At 33.8% G+C, this 17689-nt stretch overlaps 2 protein-coding genes across 5 annotated transcripts; both read left to right on the forward strand.

Annotated features, from left to right (window-relative positions):
* The first annotated feature begins 1902 nt into the window (after window positions 1–1902).
* Window positions 1903–4737, forward strand: LOC101217850 (cytochrome P450 84A1). The gene is made up of 2 exons (XM_004148507.2): window positions 1903–2888; window positions 4085–4737. Exons 1-2 carry the CDS (start codon window positions 1971–1973, stop codon window positions 4727–4729), a joined length of 1563 nt encoding a protein of 520 aa, XP_004148555.1. The 5' UTR covers window positions 1903–1970; the 3' UTR covers window positions 4730–4737.
* Window positions 4738–5705: 968 nt separating this feature from the next.
* LOC116404989 lies at window positions 5706–11393 on the forward strand. Of its 4 annotated transcripts, XR_004218022.1 has the most exons (5): window positions 5715–7608; window positions 7696–7726; window positions 8723–9221; window positions 9298–9510; window positions 9591–10219. XR_004218022.1 is itself a non-coding variant. In XM_031888484.1 (4 exons), exons 3-4 carry the CDS (start codon window positions 10378–10380, stop codon window positions 11223–11225), a joined length of 762 nt encoding a protein of 253 aa, XP_031744344.1. In that variant the 5' UTR covers window positions 5706–6328; window positions 7696–7726; window positions 10227–10377; the 3' UTR covers window positions 11226–11393. The 4 variants fall into 4 exon arrangements, 2 of the variants coding, with proteins under 2 accessions (XP_031744344.1, XP_031744343.1); XM_031888484.1 differs by lacking the exons at window positions 8723–9221; window positions 9298–9510; window positions 9591–10219 and adding exons at window positions 10227–10566; window positions 10653–11393 and having other exon boundaries at window positions 5706–6328; XM_031888483.1 differs by lacking the exons at window positions 8723–9221; window positions 9298–9510; window positions 9591–10219 and adding exons at window positions 10227–10566; window positions 10653–11393 and having other exon boundaries at window positions 5713–7608.
* Window positions 11394–17689: the final 6296 nt, after the last annotated feature.

The raw sequence follows: 17689 nt of genomic DNA on the forward strand, positions 1-17689 counted from the left end.
GTTTAGCAATTCTATTTTGTTCTTAATAAACTATTACAAATTGATCTAATAGTAAAACATGACATAGTCTCAATAAATTATTAAAAGTTTAGGAGTTTAATTCATTGAGGTTAGTGTAAATTGGTCTAGAAACTTGCAAAATTAAAAATATAATTGTTCTTAGTAAGAGGGAATAATAGCAATATAATTGAAAGTATTCATAATAACATTACCATAATCTATTAGGACAAAATATCTATTAGTTACTTTTTGTTAGTGTTTTAAAAAACTAAACTAACTTCTGAAAATTCAAAAAGAAAAAGAAAAGGAAATAGTAAGTTTCAAATTTTTGTTTGTTTATATAATTTGGCTAAGAATTTACATGAAAGGCAATATGTAGATTTAGCTTAAAAATAAGCACACATTTTAAAAATAAGATGTGAAGACCGAGCCTAAACAATTGAGGTTATTTCGCGAGAAAATATTGACTATTTTAATATTTGTCAATATGAACATAAGCTTAGTTTAACTGATAGTTGTATGTATTTGTGAACATTCGAATTCTCATCCATACTAATATTTCTCCGGCCTTTATTTTCACATTGTTAAATGTTACAAGAATCTTAAATAAGTTCAAATAATAATATTTCAATAACAAAATATTAAAATGTAATAATAGCTCATTTAGAGGTCATTAGTTTAAATGACTTCCAGATTTGTGGTTTGAATTTTTAACCTCTAATTATACTAAACAAATATTTGCAATAATATTATTCCAACCGCTTTACCTGAGTAACTCTTTATTAAAAAATATTAGTTGATTAGGTTGAAACTTTTTTTTTTTTCTAATTCTTTAAAACTTTTTTTTCTTTACTCAAAATAATCATTACTAATTTAAAATATATCATTTCGAATATATAATAAAATAAATGAAATCGAAAGTTTTTTTTTTCTACTACAAACATTAAGTTGTATAGATCTAGAAAAAAGTCGAGATGTATCAAAGTAATATTTTTTTTTGTGGTTGATTTATTATATTGATCTTTTCAATTAATATGAGATAATTGGTTTGATTTTTATGGACACACATAAATCTTCTATATATGGATTCAATTTTAATTCCTAATTTTCTTCCCTTTTTATTTATGAGTAAAATGGAAGGAATAAATCAGTCATAATTAATTGATTTTCTACCTAAGTTAAGCACTTCTTACCATAACATTCCCCTACTTAATTTGTAGTATAAGTTTCATTTATTCATTTATTATTGCAAATTAAGGATAAGTTTTTTCTTCTTTACTTGCCATAATTAATTGGTTCATTTGCTAATGGTTTTTCTTAACAACAAAATAAACAATTTCTGTTTTATTCTTATTTTGCTCATATATACAATTAATTTTTTCCTTCAAAAGAATTGCGCCCATTTATTCTAGTCAAAGAACGTTACGATGGACCAATTTATTTATAAATGTAGTAAAACTGACAAAAACCAATCAATCGATCCGTTTTTCCTTTCAAGGGTTGAGATTAGTTTAAACATTTATTAAACCGATACCATAGTTGATTTAGTGACAATTTGGTTTGAAGATCAACTCCAACTGAACATTGGAGTATATATTCAAATCTTATTATTTACTGGCCGTCGAAACAAAACAACTTTTCGCTGCCCTATATCTCTCTTTAACTAAATTTTATGTAATAAAATGCTACACTATAAAAGCAAGGACACAAGCAAGCTCATTTTAAGATTAAACCATTAACATTTTAAGAAAGTTTGCATAAATAAAATTTGCTATTTTGTGCAATAAACTCACACAAAAGAAGCAATGAGGAAGAGTTATCAAATCCCAAAATAATGATACTCTTCATATATATCAATTTCCTTTTCTAACATTCATGCACACAAGAAACAAAACCAAATTTCTTCATTTCTATAAATTCATTATTCCTTCTGATCAAATCATTTTCAACTATCATATATCTCAAACTTGATGGAGTTTCTCAATCCTCTTTCTTTGTTCTTCTTCGTTCTTTCTCTTCTCCTCTTCGTCCTTTTTCTACGAAGATTGCATCGTAAACTTCGCTACCCTCCTGGCCCTACTGGATTGCCCATCATCGGCAACATGTTGATGATGGACCAACTCACCCACCGTGGCCTCGCTCGTCTCGCCACCATCTATGGTGGCCTCTTCCACCTTCGCCTCGGCGTCCTCCACATGGTAGTCGTCTCTACGCCAGACATGGCACGGGAATTCCTCCAAGTTCAAGACGTCGCCTTTGCAAACAGGCCCGCAAACGTTGCAATCTCATATCTCACCTACGATCGTGCCGATATGGCCTTTGCCAATTACGGTCCATTTTGGCGTCAAATGCGAAAGATTTGTGTTATCAAACTCTTTAGCCGTCGACGCGCTGAGTCATGGGCGTCTGTGCGTGACGAAGTTGACACCCTAGTCGAAATCGTTTCGAGAAAAATCCAGCAACCGGTGAATATTGGTGATCTAGTTTTTAGCTTGACACGAAACATAACGTACAAGGCTGCATTTGGATCGAGCTCGCATGAAGGACAAGACGAGTTTGTTAAGATCTTGCAAGAGTTCTCTAAATTGTTTGGAGCTTTTAATATTGCAGATTTTTTGCCATGGTTGGGATGGATTCATGCTCGAGAATTCAATGAAAGATTGGCAAAAGCTAGAAGAGATCTTGATGTGTTCATAGACAGCATAATTGATGAACATTTAGAAAAGAAAATGAAGAAACTAAAGGGAGAAAAAGTTGATGATGAAGAAGATACAGATATGGTTGATGAATTAATGGCATTTCTTGTTGATGATTCAAGTAGCAATGAGTTTGATGATTCACAATCAGTTCTTAAGCTCACTAGAGACCATATCAAAGCCTTAATCATGGTAAGTTTTCGCTCCAATATATATATTTGTATTAAATCTTCATCCACATATCAATACTTTTATTATATCGTTCAAAAAATTACAAAACATACAAAAATAAGCATCAAAATACAATCTATATTGATTTATGTTAAATCATAGACATGCTTTGCTTTCAAAATAGCAAAATCTTCCCTCACTAATTTTATTTTCTTTTATATATTTTTCATAAATATATGTTGAAATTACCATCCATATTTTAAACCTTATATAATAACGGAAAAAAAAAGAAAAAATAATTTTAAAATATGTAAAACTATAAATTTATCTTTTAATTTTCTATTGCTGGTTCGATCTTTAAAATTTGAAACACAATTTTTAATTTATATTCTTGAATTTTCAATCTAGGAATAAAGTAGATTGTCTAACAAGGTTAGAGTTCTTAAAACTTTTAAGATCGTGTTTAATTGGTATTTCATCCCTTCTACATTTTTTAATATAAAAAAACTTACTACATATACATGTAAAATTGAAAGTGAGTAGTAAAATTTTGTTTTATATCATACAAATTAGTAAATTTATAAAATAAAAATTCAAGTATGTATTATGACTTAGTAAACACTAGTTTTTTTTAAAAAATACTTAAAGTTATTTTATGTTGGGTCTTAAATGAGAAATATTTGAAATAAATTATTTGCATTGCCATTTAATATTTTCTACTAAAATTAAATGAAAAGAATATATACGTTTTCTTTCTTTTTGGAAAGAGTATAAAATTATATTTTGATTAGGGTTAAAAATTAAAAAGTTTCCTAAATTTGAAAAAAAATTACTCGTTTAGAGAAGGGAAAAAAGAGAGAAAGAAACAGAATGATGAGTCATAATAGTATACTAATATAGAAATTAAATTCTATGGTTGAATATGGACTACAAATAACCTATGCTTCCTTTGACCTATTGATTTTAATACAACTATGATTCATCTGTTCATTTTGAAGTAAAAAGAGAACAAAAAATGTCTAATTATTTCTTTATATTTATCTATACATTAAAACTTAGATATTATCCTTAATATTTTTTAAAAATATAGATTCACACTTCTTAATCAAAATTTGAAATCCATAAATTGTAGAAATAATAAAAAAAATATAAAAAATATATCTACTATATATATATATATATATTTGTATGATTTAAAAATAGTGTTTGTTTTTTAGGATGTAATGTTCGGTGGAACGGAAACAGTAGCTTCGGTAATAGAATGGGCAATGGCGGAATTGATGAAAAATCCTGAAGAGCTAAATAAGGTGCAACAAGAACTCACCCTCGTCGTTGGATTAGATAGGAATGTCCACGAATCGGATCTCGAGAATCTCCCTTACTTAAAATTCGTCGTCAAAGAAACCCTTCGCCTTCACCCCCCGATTCCGCTACTCCTCCACGAGACCGCCGTCGACTCCTCCGTTTCCGGCTACTTTATTCCCACCGGTTCAAGAGTCTGGATCAACGCATGGGCGATCGGTCGAGACCGAACCGCTTGGAAAGAACCGGATCGGTTCTGGCCAGGGAGGTTTCAAAACGATGCTGCTCCGGATTTCAAAGGGAGTGATTTCGAGTTCATTCCATTCGGGTCAGGTCGAAGATCTTGCCCCGGAATGCAGCTCGGACTCTATGCTTGTGAGATGGCGGTTGCGAATCTTGTTCATTGCTTTTCTTGGGAATTGCCCGGCGGAATGACGGCGGATGAGCTCGATATGAACGATTCGTTTGGACTCACTGCTCCCAGGGCGATTCGACTCGTTGCTGTACCGAGTCTTCGACTTAACTCGCCTAAGGAAGAGACAGGAAAATGTATAGAATGAATTGAAAATTTAAAAAGCAAAAAAGAGATTAAGAATGTTGGAATTTTCAAAACTTATTTTGATGGTTACCCAAAGTATAATTTCGTTTTTCTTTTCTAATTTCTATTTTCAATTTTCAATTTGGTGTTTTAATGTTTACGTTGTTTTTGAATTATTTGAAATTACTTATTATGCTTCATAATAAATCACTTCAAAACAGTTTTTTATAACTAAAAAACAATTGAATGTTAACTAATAATTAAAAACATGTTTCATACTAATTTAAAAAACAAATATAGAGCAGTTATATGAAAAAAATGATTTTAATAATGTTGAATATAATGTAGTAAAGTAAAATGATGATAAAAATAGGTGGAGAACTTGTGTACTCGATAAAAATATATACTTTAGATATAATACAGATGCCAATAAACGGGCTTAGTGTCTTAATGTGTAATCCTTCCCATCACTACATCTATCATAAGTCCATGGAATAAATACACATTCTTACAATGTACATGAGAGAGAAAAGAAGTGTGAAGATCGGTGAAATTAGTAAGAAATTTGAAAGTTATGCATATTTAAAATATTTACAAGTTACAGCAAATTTTTTGGATTCTATCAATTATAGAAATTGACAGACTTCTATCACTGTCTATTAATACTACTGATAAAAGAATATCAATGTCTATTAAATGTTTGTTATTGATAGAATCTAAAATTTTACTATATAAATGTAAATCTTACTATCAAATGCTGGTAAATATTTTGTCAAATTTGCTACTTTTTACAATTCTCCTATTTCGTATTTATTATAAACATTAGATAAATATATAAATGTTAATTTCAAGCTATGTGTCTTAGTCTTATAGATATATAGTATTCAAATAAAACCACCTCCTTCGTGCATGTAAGCATCCATACACATTTAGGGGCTGTTTGGCCCCAGGTTATTACTGTGGGCTTGGGTTATAATAACCCAAACCCACGTTTGGGGCCCGTATAATGGAAACCCTAGTTTTAGGGTTTCCATTACATGTCTTCACTTCATCTTTCATTCGTTTTTCTCCCCGGTTTACTTCCTCTCAACTCGTCTTCAATCTCTGTACACTACTTGTCCTTTAAGCCGTTTAATCCTTCCAATCGAAATCATCCCCTCTCTTCAATCCTTGTAACGACATTGATTTTTCTTTCATTTCGGAAAGAAACTTTTTCCTTTTTTCGTCAACTCACCTTCAACATATTCCGATTTAGGTTTGGCCGTCGTTTTCTTCTCGGTAAAAAATATATCTTCCTCTAAATTCCTCTCTCCCACTCTTCGTCCTCCCAATTTTCGTTGAAGGCTTCGCTCACCGTGTTGCCTCCGAAACAAATGGATCTTCTGTCGGTTTCGTTGATCGGCTGTGTTTTACATTTTGCCTCCGAAACCTTTGCGCTTGCATGTTCACTACTGTTATTGGTGAACATGCAATCCGGCTCGATTTTCCCCTTCCAGAAGACCTTGCCGCTTGGACTCCCACTTGCCGATCGGGTAATTCTTTTCCCTTTGATTTGGACACATTCTACTACGGATACTATCACCCACTGCATTTGGGATGTTCGAGCAAGGTATGGTTGGAGGTAAGTGGTTGAATTTCGAGTTTCTTTCTTTGTCGATGATGAGGATTAGGGTTATGCACTGTCTGAATAATTTTCTTTCTGATTAGTTCTGTTCTGTGCATAATTATTTGTAATCGTTTTTGTTTTTTACTTCTATTGTTTTTCATATTCGGTCATCCCAATCTGTTTACTTTCGATGTTTCTGATTACTATTGTTCCTGTAGTTTTTTGAAGTCAGTTCTGTGTATGTGTATCTGTCAAAATTTTTGTCTATGTGCTTCAACATATGTCCATGTTTGCCATGTTTCTAATCTCCTTCCGTATTGCCCATCAATATTGTTTAAGTTATACTTATGTGAACCCTAATTTCTGTTATATTGTTTAAATTTTTCCCATCTCTGTTAACTCATATGTCCCTGTTTGCCATGTTTCTAATCTGTTTTGTTGGTTTCACTTTGTTGTTGCTACTGTGCGTAATCTGAACACATTTTGTACCATTTTTTTTAATATTATCCCTCATCAATACGCTGACATATTTATTTCATTTGGCACTTTGACTAACTATGTTCACACTTCCCATTTACTTGCAATCAATATGACTTCTGAATTTGCTTTGACGTCTTTTCTCTTTACTTGCAAGCAACTGTTCTGTTTCTTTCTCTTTATTTCTAAGCAAATCTCATTCATCTATCCATTAAACTGCACTGTCTGGGTTCATTTTATTTTTTGGTTATTTATTTGTCTACTCATAGCTTATCTTTATCTTAGTTGTAGGTTTTGACCATTTGCTTCCCTGTTCTGTACACTTCTGTAATTTGCAGAGATTCCTCTTTTTTTTTTGGTATGAGTGAATAAACACATACTTTATTCACCCTCTAACCCTCTATATATACCACTTCCTTTGTTGTATTTTATTGTGTTGTTTTCCTTGCTTTCTCCCCCGTGCTTTCTTTATTTGGTATGTAACTTAACTTTGTTTTCTTCTTTTCTACTTCTATTTCGCCTTCTTTTTTCTTTTGCCATATCTATATTAAGTAGATTCTGTTATGTTTAAAGCATATTTGTGTAGATGTTTTATGCTTATTTGGTTGCATTTGTATAGCTATATATGTTTTGCTGCACATCCTATTGTTGCTTCTTTTTGTATTCTTGTTTGTAATAATTGATCCAGTTCGTTACACCGAACGAATTCAATTCCTCTGAGGCACAACGTTTTTTTAAATAACACGACCTAAATTGCTCATTCATTTTAATCAATCTTCTTTTTTCAATTTCACCTTGACATTCCTCCAAACAATAGGGTACGTAATCGATACACCTCATCCTTATACTATTTGTACTTGTACTTTTCTTATGTCGGTACACTAATTTCATTTCTTTATTTGCAGGATATCTGACTTCTTACTTCGTTCGTTAGAGGTATGAGGCATTGGCGCTTTATATTGTACTACTTTATTTTCAAATATTGTCAGTTAATACTTTTGCATTCTTCCATTATTGTACTTCGGACTTTAGTCAGCATATTTGGTAATAAAGAATTCTATTTTTTTTTTCATGATTCCAAATGTAACTGTATTTTTTTACTTGAAAGTTTGTTTCGGTTTAAAAAAAGGTCTTCATTTTTAAAAATTTTCATACACAAAGTGTATACCCACACAACCATATCAGTAGAATGAAACTCGAAATCACAATGAATCTATTCAAAGTGAAAAAATTATTTTTGCAATAACTATTTTAAAAAAATTGCATAAAAAATGCTATTTTTGGTTGACAAAGCCTATTGTGAACATCAAATGCCATTTTCTAGAATTTTATTACTTTTATTTTTTCGTACCAAGGTTATGTAATTTTACCATCAATTTTATTTTGAGAAAACGTGTATAGTTTGTTATAAAATAAATACAATGACATAAACATTTGTAAAAAAATACATTTCCAACTGAAAATAAACAAAATTTTCACGGGCATTTGTAAGCAATTGTAAACAAATACATTTCCAACCGAAAATTTTCACGAGCATTTGTAAACAATTGAAAGCCTTTTTTGAAAATGTGGAAGAAACATTTTTTTAAAAAAAGATAAAGAGAAAATATGGCTGAAACAAATTTTAAAATAAAAGGAAAAATAATAACACTTTCGATATTAGCCAACTGATAGACCACATCGTACTTCTTTTTCAAAAAATAGTCAATTGTTTTCTTTCGATATTAGCCACGCTTTTTAAACTGAACAACATGAATTTCGAACAGTTTGTTTTTGTTTACAGTTCGAACATACTCATACTAGTAACATATTGTTGATGCATAAGTTCATTTTACATAATTATATGTTAGAAGTACGTAAATATTTATACTAATGTATGCATTTAAGGTATACTAGCATTAAAGTGCTAAAAATAGATCGTGAGGTTTGTAGGCACTACCCTGAAATGGATAACCAAAACATTCGCACTATACTAGCCGTCTTCACATCCACCCATAATCAGTTAATACTGCTATTGGATGCACTAATGAATGACAATAAGCGGGTGACCCATACACCGTACGAATTTAAGCATCAAATTAGACAACTTTCATACTTCCGTATGATACACTCCTCCGACCTCATTTGTCGTGAAAGTACCAGAATGGACAGACGAACTTTTTCCATTCTATGTCATTTACTGAGGATGATTTTTGGTCTGACGTCGACCGAAATCGTCGATGTCGAGGAGATGGTCGCCATGTTTCTGCATATTTTGGCACACGATGTCAAGAATAGAGTCATCCAGCAGAATTTCGTGCGATCAGGAGAGACTGTTTCCCGTCACTTTAACCTCGTATTGTTGGCGGTGTTGCGATTGCACGATGAGTTGTTGAAGAAACCCCAGCCAGTGACTACCACATGCGCTGATTCATGATGGAGTTGCTTCGAGGTCCACATATTACTATATCATGTTACTTATCAATCACCACGTCCAGTGACTAACTGGGTGGTATTTCATTCTGCAGAACTGCCTTGGGGCATTGGATGACACGTACATCAAGGTGAACGTGCCGCAAACCGATAGGCCTAGGTATAGAACACGTAAGGGAACATCCTCGGTGTGTGTGATACGAAAGGCGACTTCGTCTTCGTATTGGCTGGTTGAGAAGGATCCACAGCAAATTCGCGCATTCTTCGAGATGCTATTGCACGACCAAATGGGCTGCATGTTCCTCAGGGTAATCAAATGTTTTATGCCTCGAACATATACTTCCTATAACGTCAATCAAATTAGTTCGATCTGACGCATTCGTCACAGGTTATTTCTATCTATGCGACGCCGGATATCCCAATGCAGAGGGATTTCTAGCTCCCTATAGAGGACAAAGATACCACTTGCAAGAGTGGCGAGGAGCGGGAAATGCCCCTGTCACCGCAAAAGAGTACTTCAACATAAAACATCCTGCCGCTAGGAATGTTATTGAACGAGCGTTCGGGTTGTTGAAGGGTCGATGGGCAATCCTTCGCGGCAAATCGTACTATCCCGTGCAAATTCAATGTCGAACAATTCTAGCGTGTTGCCTACTACACAATCTCATCAACCGCGAGATGACGAATGTCGATTTTGTTGACGAAGGAGACTCCACGTACGCCACGATTGGAGGTGATGACATTCAGTTCGTGGAGAACTCAAACGAATGGACGCAGTGGAGGGATGATTTGGCCGCAGAGATGTTCAATGAATGGCAGTTGCGTAACGAATAGGCTTTCATGTCGATTTCGTATTCCTATACTTGTATTTAGTTAGTATTGGGTGTGTCTTCGTGTACGCTTAAATGTATGCATGCAGTATGAAAAACGAATTTGACAATTTTGCCTTCTTGTGTATTTTAATAATTATTCCTTCATGTTTATTGAAGATACTTAAACAAATGCATGGTTGTATGATTGTTAGTATGACAAGTTCATCACGTGCTCCTAAGCATGTATGGACGAAGGAGGAGGAGGCAACCCTCGTCGAGTGTATGGTCGAGTTGGTGTCTGCTGGTGGATGGAAGTCAGACAATGGCACATTCAGACCTGGGTATCTGGCACAACTTCTGTGAATGATGGTTGCAAAGTTGCCGGGATGCAATGTACATGCGACCACAGTGATCGACTGCCGCATAAAGACGTTGAAGCGCTCATACCAGGAAATCGCAGAAATGCGCGGCCCATCATGCGGTGGGTTTGGTTGGAATGACGATGTGAAGTGCATCGTTGCTGAGAAGGAGTTATTTGACAACTGGGTCAGGGTATGTGAAAAGTATAATTGTACACTGATATAATTTTTACTTCAATATGAAACAAGTCTAATATTTGATTTTTCTTTCCTATGTAGAGTCATCCTGCAGCGAAGGGGCTGCTAAATAAGCTTTTCCCATATTACGACGAGTTGGCGTATGTATTTGGGAAAGATCGTGCAATGGGCACCCATGCAGAGACCTTTGCTGATGTCGGATCCAACGTTCCTCCTGGGTTTGAGGAATTTCCTCCCGTGGATCTCAATGATATGGAATTTCCTTCCATGTCCAGCCATAGGTTTAACATGTCACAAGACGACATCGCACGACCAAGTCGAGGAACCGATAGTAGGACGACTTCAAGTGGCTCGAAGCGTAGGCGGGGAGGGCAGACTTTAGAAACAGCTGATGTGATTAAGGATGCCATGGCTCTTCAAACTGACGAGCTGAGACTCATTGCAGAGTGGCCGCGGTTGGCACTGGAGGATGAAAGCAGGGTCCGTAGAGAGGTGGTTCGCGCATTGCGTGCCATACCTGAGCTCAGTAGGTTGGACATGGCGCAATGTAATCGAATACTAATGAACAATTTAACGGACATGAAGGGTTTCCTCGAACTGTCAAATGAGGAGAAGCTTGACTACTGCACGGTGCTCATACGAGGCGCTAGCTGATTGTTTGTTTTACTTGCATGGAGTATTGTTATGTTTTCTGTTTATGTTTGTACCTGTTAACTGCTTTTGATTGGTGTTTTCGAATGATATTGCTAGTCATTTGTTTTTGTTTTCATACATTTGAACTAGTAAAATGAATGTGACGTAATTTAATTTTCATCTTCAAAATTTCCAAATAATTCAATTTGACCATTGCATTTTAAATATGAATTTGCTAAAAAAAATTAATTAAATAATAAATATATCACATCACTACCAATACAACACTTTCTCCAAACACATCTTATCATAACCCTACCCCCAAACACATCTTATCATAAAACTATCATAACACTAATCACATAACCCTTCCCCCAAACACATCTTATCATAACACTATCAATAACACTACTCACATAACTCTTCCCCCAAACAACTTTTATCATAAAACTAGTTTTATCATAATACTAGTTTTATCATAACCCTAACCCTTCCATAACTCAACCCTTCCCCCAAACGACCCCTTATTGGTTCAGATAATCTACCTTTTACTTGCCACTTTTCCTATAAATAGAAAACTTTTGTGGATTTTGAATTACACGCCCAGATTGGAGACCTTAGCCTCTCTTATCCACATCTAGGAATGGTTGAAGACATATAAACCAACAAGAAAGCCTTGAAAATTAGGAGAAAACTCATATAGATAATTAAACTAGAATTAATCAACAAAAATTACTTTATAAAAATTGTGATGTCGTTACGGTGCTGACAGAAAGTGCACACAGAAAAAGTTCAGAGCACCACGACGACGGTGCAAGGTTGAATCCTCTTTGGGTTTTTAAACGTTGCATTTTTGCTTTGGTTGCACATGTCTTATGACTCTCATTTTACCCAATTAAGCTCCAAAATGATTCTAACAACGAATTCTACTATCAAATTGCTTGAAACATATAAAATTGTCAAATAAGATTGTAAAATCATGAAACGATCTCGAATTAAACGAAGCTAGATACTGCATTTTCAGTGTTATCAAAAGACATAGTATAAAGAAAAAACATGAATTACAAGGAAAAAATATATGAAGCCATATATATATATATCATACATAAATTAGCCTAAGCGTAAGATACTAATACAATAAAAACATCATATGAAGATGAAGTTCATGATAGTGTAGGATCGTTGAATAGGGTTTTTACATATTAATGAAGCCTTTTAACTAAATGGTCCCAATTAAACAAAATAACAAATTACTTTTTGATGATAATATAATTTGATACAAATGCATTCACATAAAAATGACTTATCAAGTCAACAAATTAATTACAAAACCAAACACGAAAGAGATAGAGAAATTGAGGTTCAACACAACTAATCTACACCCACTTTCTAAGATCCTTTTTGTTGTGTCACTAAAACTTCAAAACAACTCTTCTCATGAATTAGAGACAACCATCGTACTATTCATATAACTCATTTATTTGAATTCTGATAGTGGGAATTCAAAAGGTATTGGATTCATAATTTTGAGCTGTACACAATTAAATCACCAAAAAGGCTAGAATTATTAATAAAGAAAATCAGGTTTGTTATCATCATCCTTAAATGGTAAGATTAAATATAGATAGTCGTTTCTCTCTTCTTTTCCTTCTAATATCCATCCATTTATGAAGCTTCCTACTGGAGACCAAAGACGCCGACCAGAGGCTCCTTCTTTTGGATGGCTTCTGCATGAGTGAATCGAGATCTATGGTTTTGAACTTCTCCTCTTGTAATTGCTTTGATTCTTGCCCTAATTATTCAACAAATTTCTTCTTCAAAAAATCTTATGAAGATTGTTTTCGATCACAAAATCTCCCACATTGGGTTGTTCAAAAGAATAAGCGTCCTGTAAAAAGATAGAGTAGAGAGTATTAAGAAGTCAACCGCTGCAAGATTTATTATGCGGCCCATATACGATAAAGAAGGCTTTATTCTTAGAAGTAGAGAGAAGAGATTTAGTGTGACAAAGCTCGAGGAAAAAAGAAGAGGTTCGATGAGTAGAGGGAGGTATAAAAATGGTTTTATGAGTGAAGGCAGTAGTGAAATGGGGTTTTCGGGAGCAAGAACTAGAAGAAAAACCAGAAGCAAAGGAGAACTAGTGAAGAAGAGAGAGACGCTAATATATAGAGGCATGCATAGAAGGGCAGAAAGCAATGAACAAATGCTAGTGTGGGTGACGTGGGCAAGGTGGAGGAAGAACGTACGGTGAGGCAACGACGACATGGAAGGAGGAAGAGGAGGAGGTGCTGGTTGTTGGGTCGGTGGAGGGATCCACAACAGAGAAGGAGAAACTATGAGAGAATGTAGAAGAGGAAGAAGAAGATGATGATTGAATATTATTTTAAAAGTATAGGGTAAGGTATTGGATAAAAAAGTGTTTGTTTGACAAAATTTATAACATTATTTTAATTACATTATTAAGTGTGTATCAAATTATCAAATAATGAGTTTTCAACTACACACAAAATGTTGGTATTATATGTGGTTAGTTTGAAAGAAAATAAAGTTGCCTAAATTTATAACATTATTTTAATTACATTATTAAGTTGTCAAATTATCAATCTCATGTTATATTGTGTAACACTAGTACATTATAGTATTGATCAAAAGTGCTCTAAAGCTTTTTTTTTTTTTAAAAAAAAGAACTCTTTAATTTTTTTCCAAGAAAGAATCAAAACAAAAACCTTTTAATTTTTACTTAAATAAAACTATTTAAAAGAAAAATCCTTGTGTGTTTGGAATTTTTAGATCTTTGTTGGGATTGATATCCTAAATCTAGTAAGTGTTTTATTTTATTTGATATATTTAGTTGCATTAACTAGCAAAATCAATAAACTAACATTCAAGGTTATATTTTGTAACCTAAACATATATGTGGAGACATACAAGTGGATCGTGTTTAAGTAATAGCCTAAACGGTATGTACTAGATGGATAAGGTTGGATACCTTCTTCTAGAGACACTATGAATACAACTTGCTTTGTAGTTGTTTACAATTGTTCTAAAGTGCTACAAATGATTGATGACAATAGGGACAATAGGATCGACACCTGAAGATCCTGAAAAGAAATATGGTATTGAATGACTTAAAAATTTAGGAGCCACAATTTTTGAAGGTTCGACAAACCTAGCTATGAGTCATGATTAGTGTTGGTAGAAAAGTGTTTTAACGTCATGAGGTGTCCTAGAGAATGAAAGGTAAGACTGGCAACGTTTCTTTTCCAGAAAGAAGCAAAATATTGGTGGAGATCAATTAAGGTTAAACAAGGAGATACTAATGATTAGGATTTAAAGACTTTTATAGGTAATTTTGAAGATAAGTATTATCCAAGTACATATCGGGAGATGAAGAGGGACAAATTTCTGCGTTTGGAGCAGGAATCATTATCGGTAGCATATTATGGAGGGAAGTTTACAGAAATGTCAAGGTATGTTGAAATGTTAGTGGCAACCGAGATTGATCGTTGCTAGATGTTTGAAAGAGGTTTAAGGTAGGAAATCCTTACTCCTGTTACTTCAAGGACAAAGTGGACTGACTTCTCTGAGTTGGTTGAGACTACATTGCGAGTAGAGTAGAGCTTCTTGAAGGAAAGCCAACATTAGAATCAAGTCAAAGGATTTCATTAGTTAGTAATACCAAAGGACGGGAGCAACGACAATTTATTCCTCGTATATCGAGTAGAAGGGACTTTAAAACTCGATCGAGTAAAAAGACCTACAGGCAAGTTAGTGAAGGAAGTGTTGCCTTTCCAAGACAATCAAACAGAACAGGAACGATGTCTCAATCAAGACAGGAATCAAGAGCAAGTAACTGAGCAAGACCTCTATGTGAAAACTGTGGAAGACAACGACATATGGGAATGTGTTTAATAAGGGCATATGAATGTTACTGTTGTAGGAAACCAGAACATTTAAAAAGGAAATGTCCTCTATTAAAAGTGATTATACAAGACAATAAGAAGGAAGGATCTCAATTAATAAATCAGCAGAAAATTGCAACAGTTAGAGGAGAAAGACCAAGTAATAGTAAGCAGAAAGTGTAGGACGACCTCGGCAACAAAAAAGGGTTTTGCAATGATGCAACAGAAAGAAGATGATGCACAATATATAGTCACTGGCAAGAATTTCTAAACCCTTATGTGTTTGTATTTTAGTTTTAAGGTGTTTTTGAGTTATAAAGTTTAAGTTATGAAAAACAAGGAAACAATCATTAACGTAAGGATATAAAAATTTCGAGGACGAAATTCTTAAGGGGGAAAAAAATCGTAAACCCTGAATCTTGGAAGAAACTCTAAGTCTTTCAAAGTAATTGAAAGTTTAAAAGTTAAAAGGAATTAAGGACAAAAGAAAGGGTGTCATGGTTAATAGAAAAAGAGGAAATTTTGGTTAAGTGTGAAGGGTTGTAATTCTAGGTGTTTAGAGGTTATGTTATGGTTGTTTGGACGACCAAATAAAGGAAAATAACCTCTAAAGAGGTTAGTAGGCGTTTAAGAGTGACAACCAAGGTTTTGCACTGGGCATTTGGAGGTTATTATGCTTGTGTTAAGTGTTTTGGTTGGTTTACCAAGTTAGATGATATTGAACGAGAAGAAGGCTTGGGAGTTTATTGTGGGCGTGGAAGGCAGTACTTAGAAGTTAGAAATTGGAGGTTAGCTTAGCAAGGAAGAGTGTCACGCAAGGAAGGCTAGGCGAGGAGAAGCTTTACGGTCAAGGGCTATGCAAGAAGACATTGGAGGTTAGCCATGAGTTTTGGACATGTATGTGGCAAGCTTAAGCCAAGCAGTTTAAGGTTAATTCAAGTGTCTTAATAACCTTTCGTGCCTTTTATGAGGTAGATAAGTAGTAGGAGGTGTCTTAAGGAGGTTCAATGGTGAATTTAAGCAAGGATGAGGTGTTAAGTTACTTTCATGCAATGACTTCTATAAATAGGCAACTTCAACAAGTGTTTTCTCACAATCCACTTTTGCAAAATCACTCAAATTGGTCTTGAAAGTTCAGAAATTATGTCTAGTTTATGAGTGAGGGCTACCGTGAGTTTAGGATTCAAGGAGGTTTGTGTTTGGATCAAGAAAAGGTGAGAAGGTAATTTCTCGAGTGAATCTAAGCAAGGTGCATTCCCAGTTAGCTACAAGACTCGTCTTTTTAAATTTAATTCTAAAATTTTGAGGTAAGAAAGTTAAGTCATTTTATAACAACTTTTTATTTTGTCAAAAGAGTTATGAATTTTAAGATATGATTTTTCAAAGTCGAGTCATATTTTTTGGATGAAAAATGAGGTTCTGTGAAAAAGGGGGCTGGCCCAATTGTAAGGTAAGTTTAGGCGATATTAGTTTGTGTTTTGATGTCATAGAGGTTATTGTGAGTATGGGTTGTTGTTGGATGGGATGCAGCGTGCGCGGCCAAGGTCCTGCTGCCCACCCATGCGCATCAGACAGTGTCATCTTGAAAATTTTAAGTACACTTTCGATGTTTTCATAGTCAAGGAAAATTAATTGGATAACTTTACCATATTTTTAGGACAAGAGGAGATCGGGCAAATTTATAAGCCAATGATTTAGGTTTGTATATGTGAGTAGAAAATGATTTATTTAAAGTATTTCAAAACATGTTTTAAGCCATGATTTATGCTAAATGTTTAACCTATTTATGAATTGTTTTCATGCATGTTATTGATTAAAGTAATTATGTAAGATTACTATTTATTGAGCTTATGTGTAAGGATTATCAAGAGTAAGTTAAGGATCATTTATTTCAAAAGATTTAAGATTTATGGTTTGAAAATGTTTTATCGAAACAAAGCTATCTCAAAAATTACTCGTTACGAAACAGACTTAAAATTTACTTGTACGAGGCAGGAATAAATTGGTTGTCACGAGGTAGGCTTAAAATTTACTTGTGAAGAGGAAGAATTAAATTACTCATATAGGACAAAATTAAATTAATTGTAACAGTGAAGGATCAGAGCTACTTGAGTTTCGAGCTGAAAAAACAACAAGGATTATGTTACTATTTCCAATTGCTTTAAAGTTTCAAGCTTTCCATTTATGATTCACTGTTTACAAGATTTACATATTCTTGTTACAAAGATTTATGAAATATAGAAAACAACCACTCAATGGGCTTGTTTACCTCATGCTTTCCAAAATATTTTTCCGCTTTCCAGGTAAAGACCATGTTTTCGAAGCATGAATAATTGATATTTGTCTACTGAAGTGTTTAATCGTACGTGTTATGTATAGTGTTGTTGTTAGTCTTCAGTCTTAGGTTGGGTTTTTTAGTGTTGGGTTTTGTTGTGTAAATAAGGTTTCATGTTGTCTATATAAACTTATCTACAGGTTGTTTTAATTAAGAAAATTTTCTCTCAGATCTGTTTATAACTTTCGTTGTTGTTCATTGTTTTATGGGTTAAGCTAAGAGTTAACTGGTGTCGTTCTTGAAGTAGG

Source organism: Cucumis sativus, chromosome 7 (assembly GCF_000004075.3).
Source record: "Cucumis sativus cultivar 9930 chromosome 7, Cucumber_9930_V3, whole genome shotgun sequence".
Taxonomy (NCBI): domain Eukaryota; kingdom Viridiplantae; phylum Streptophyta; class Magnoliopsida; order Cucurbitales; family Cucurbitaceae; genus Cucumis; species Cucumis sativus.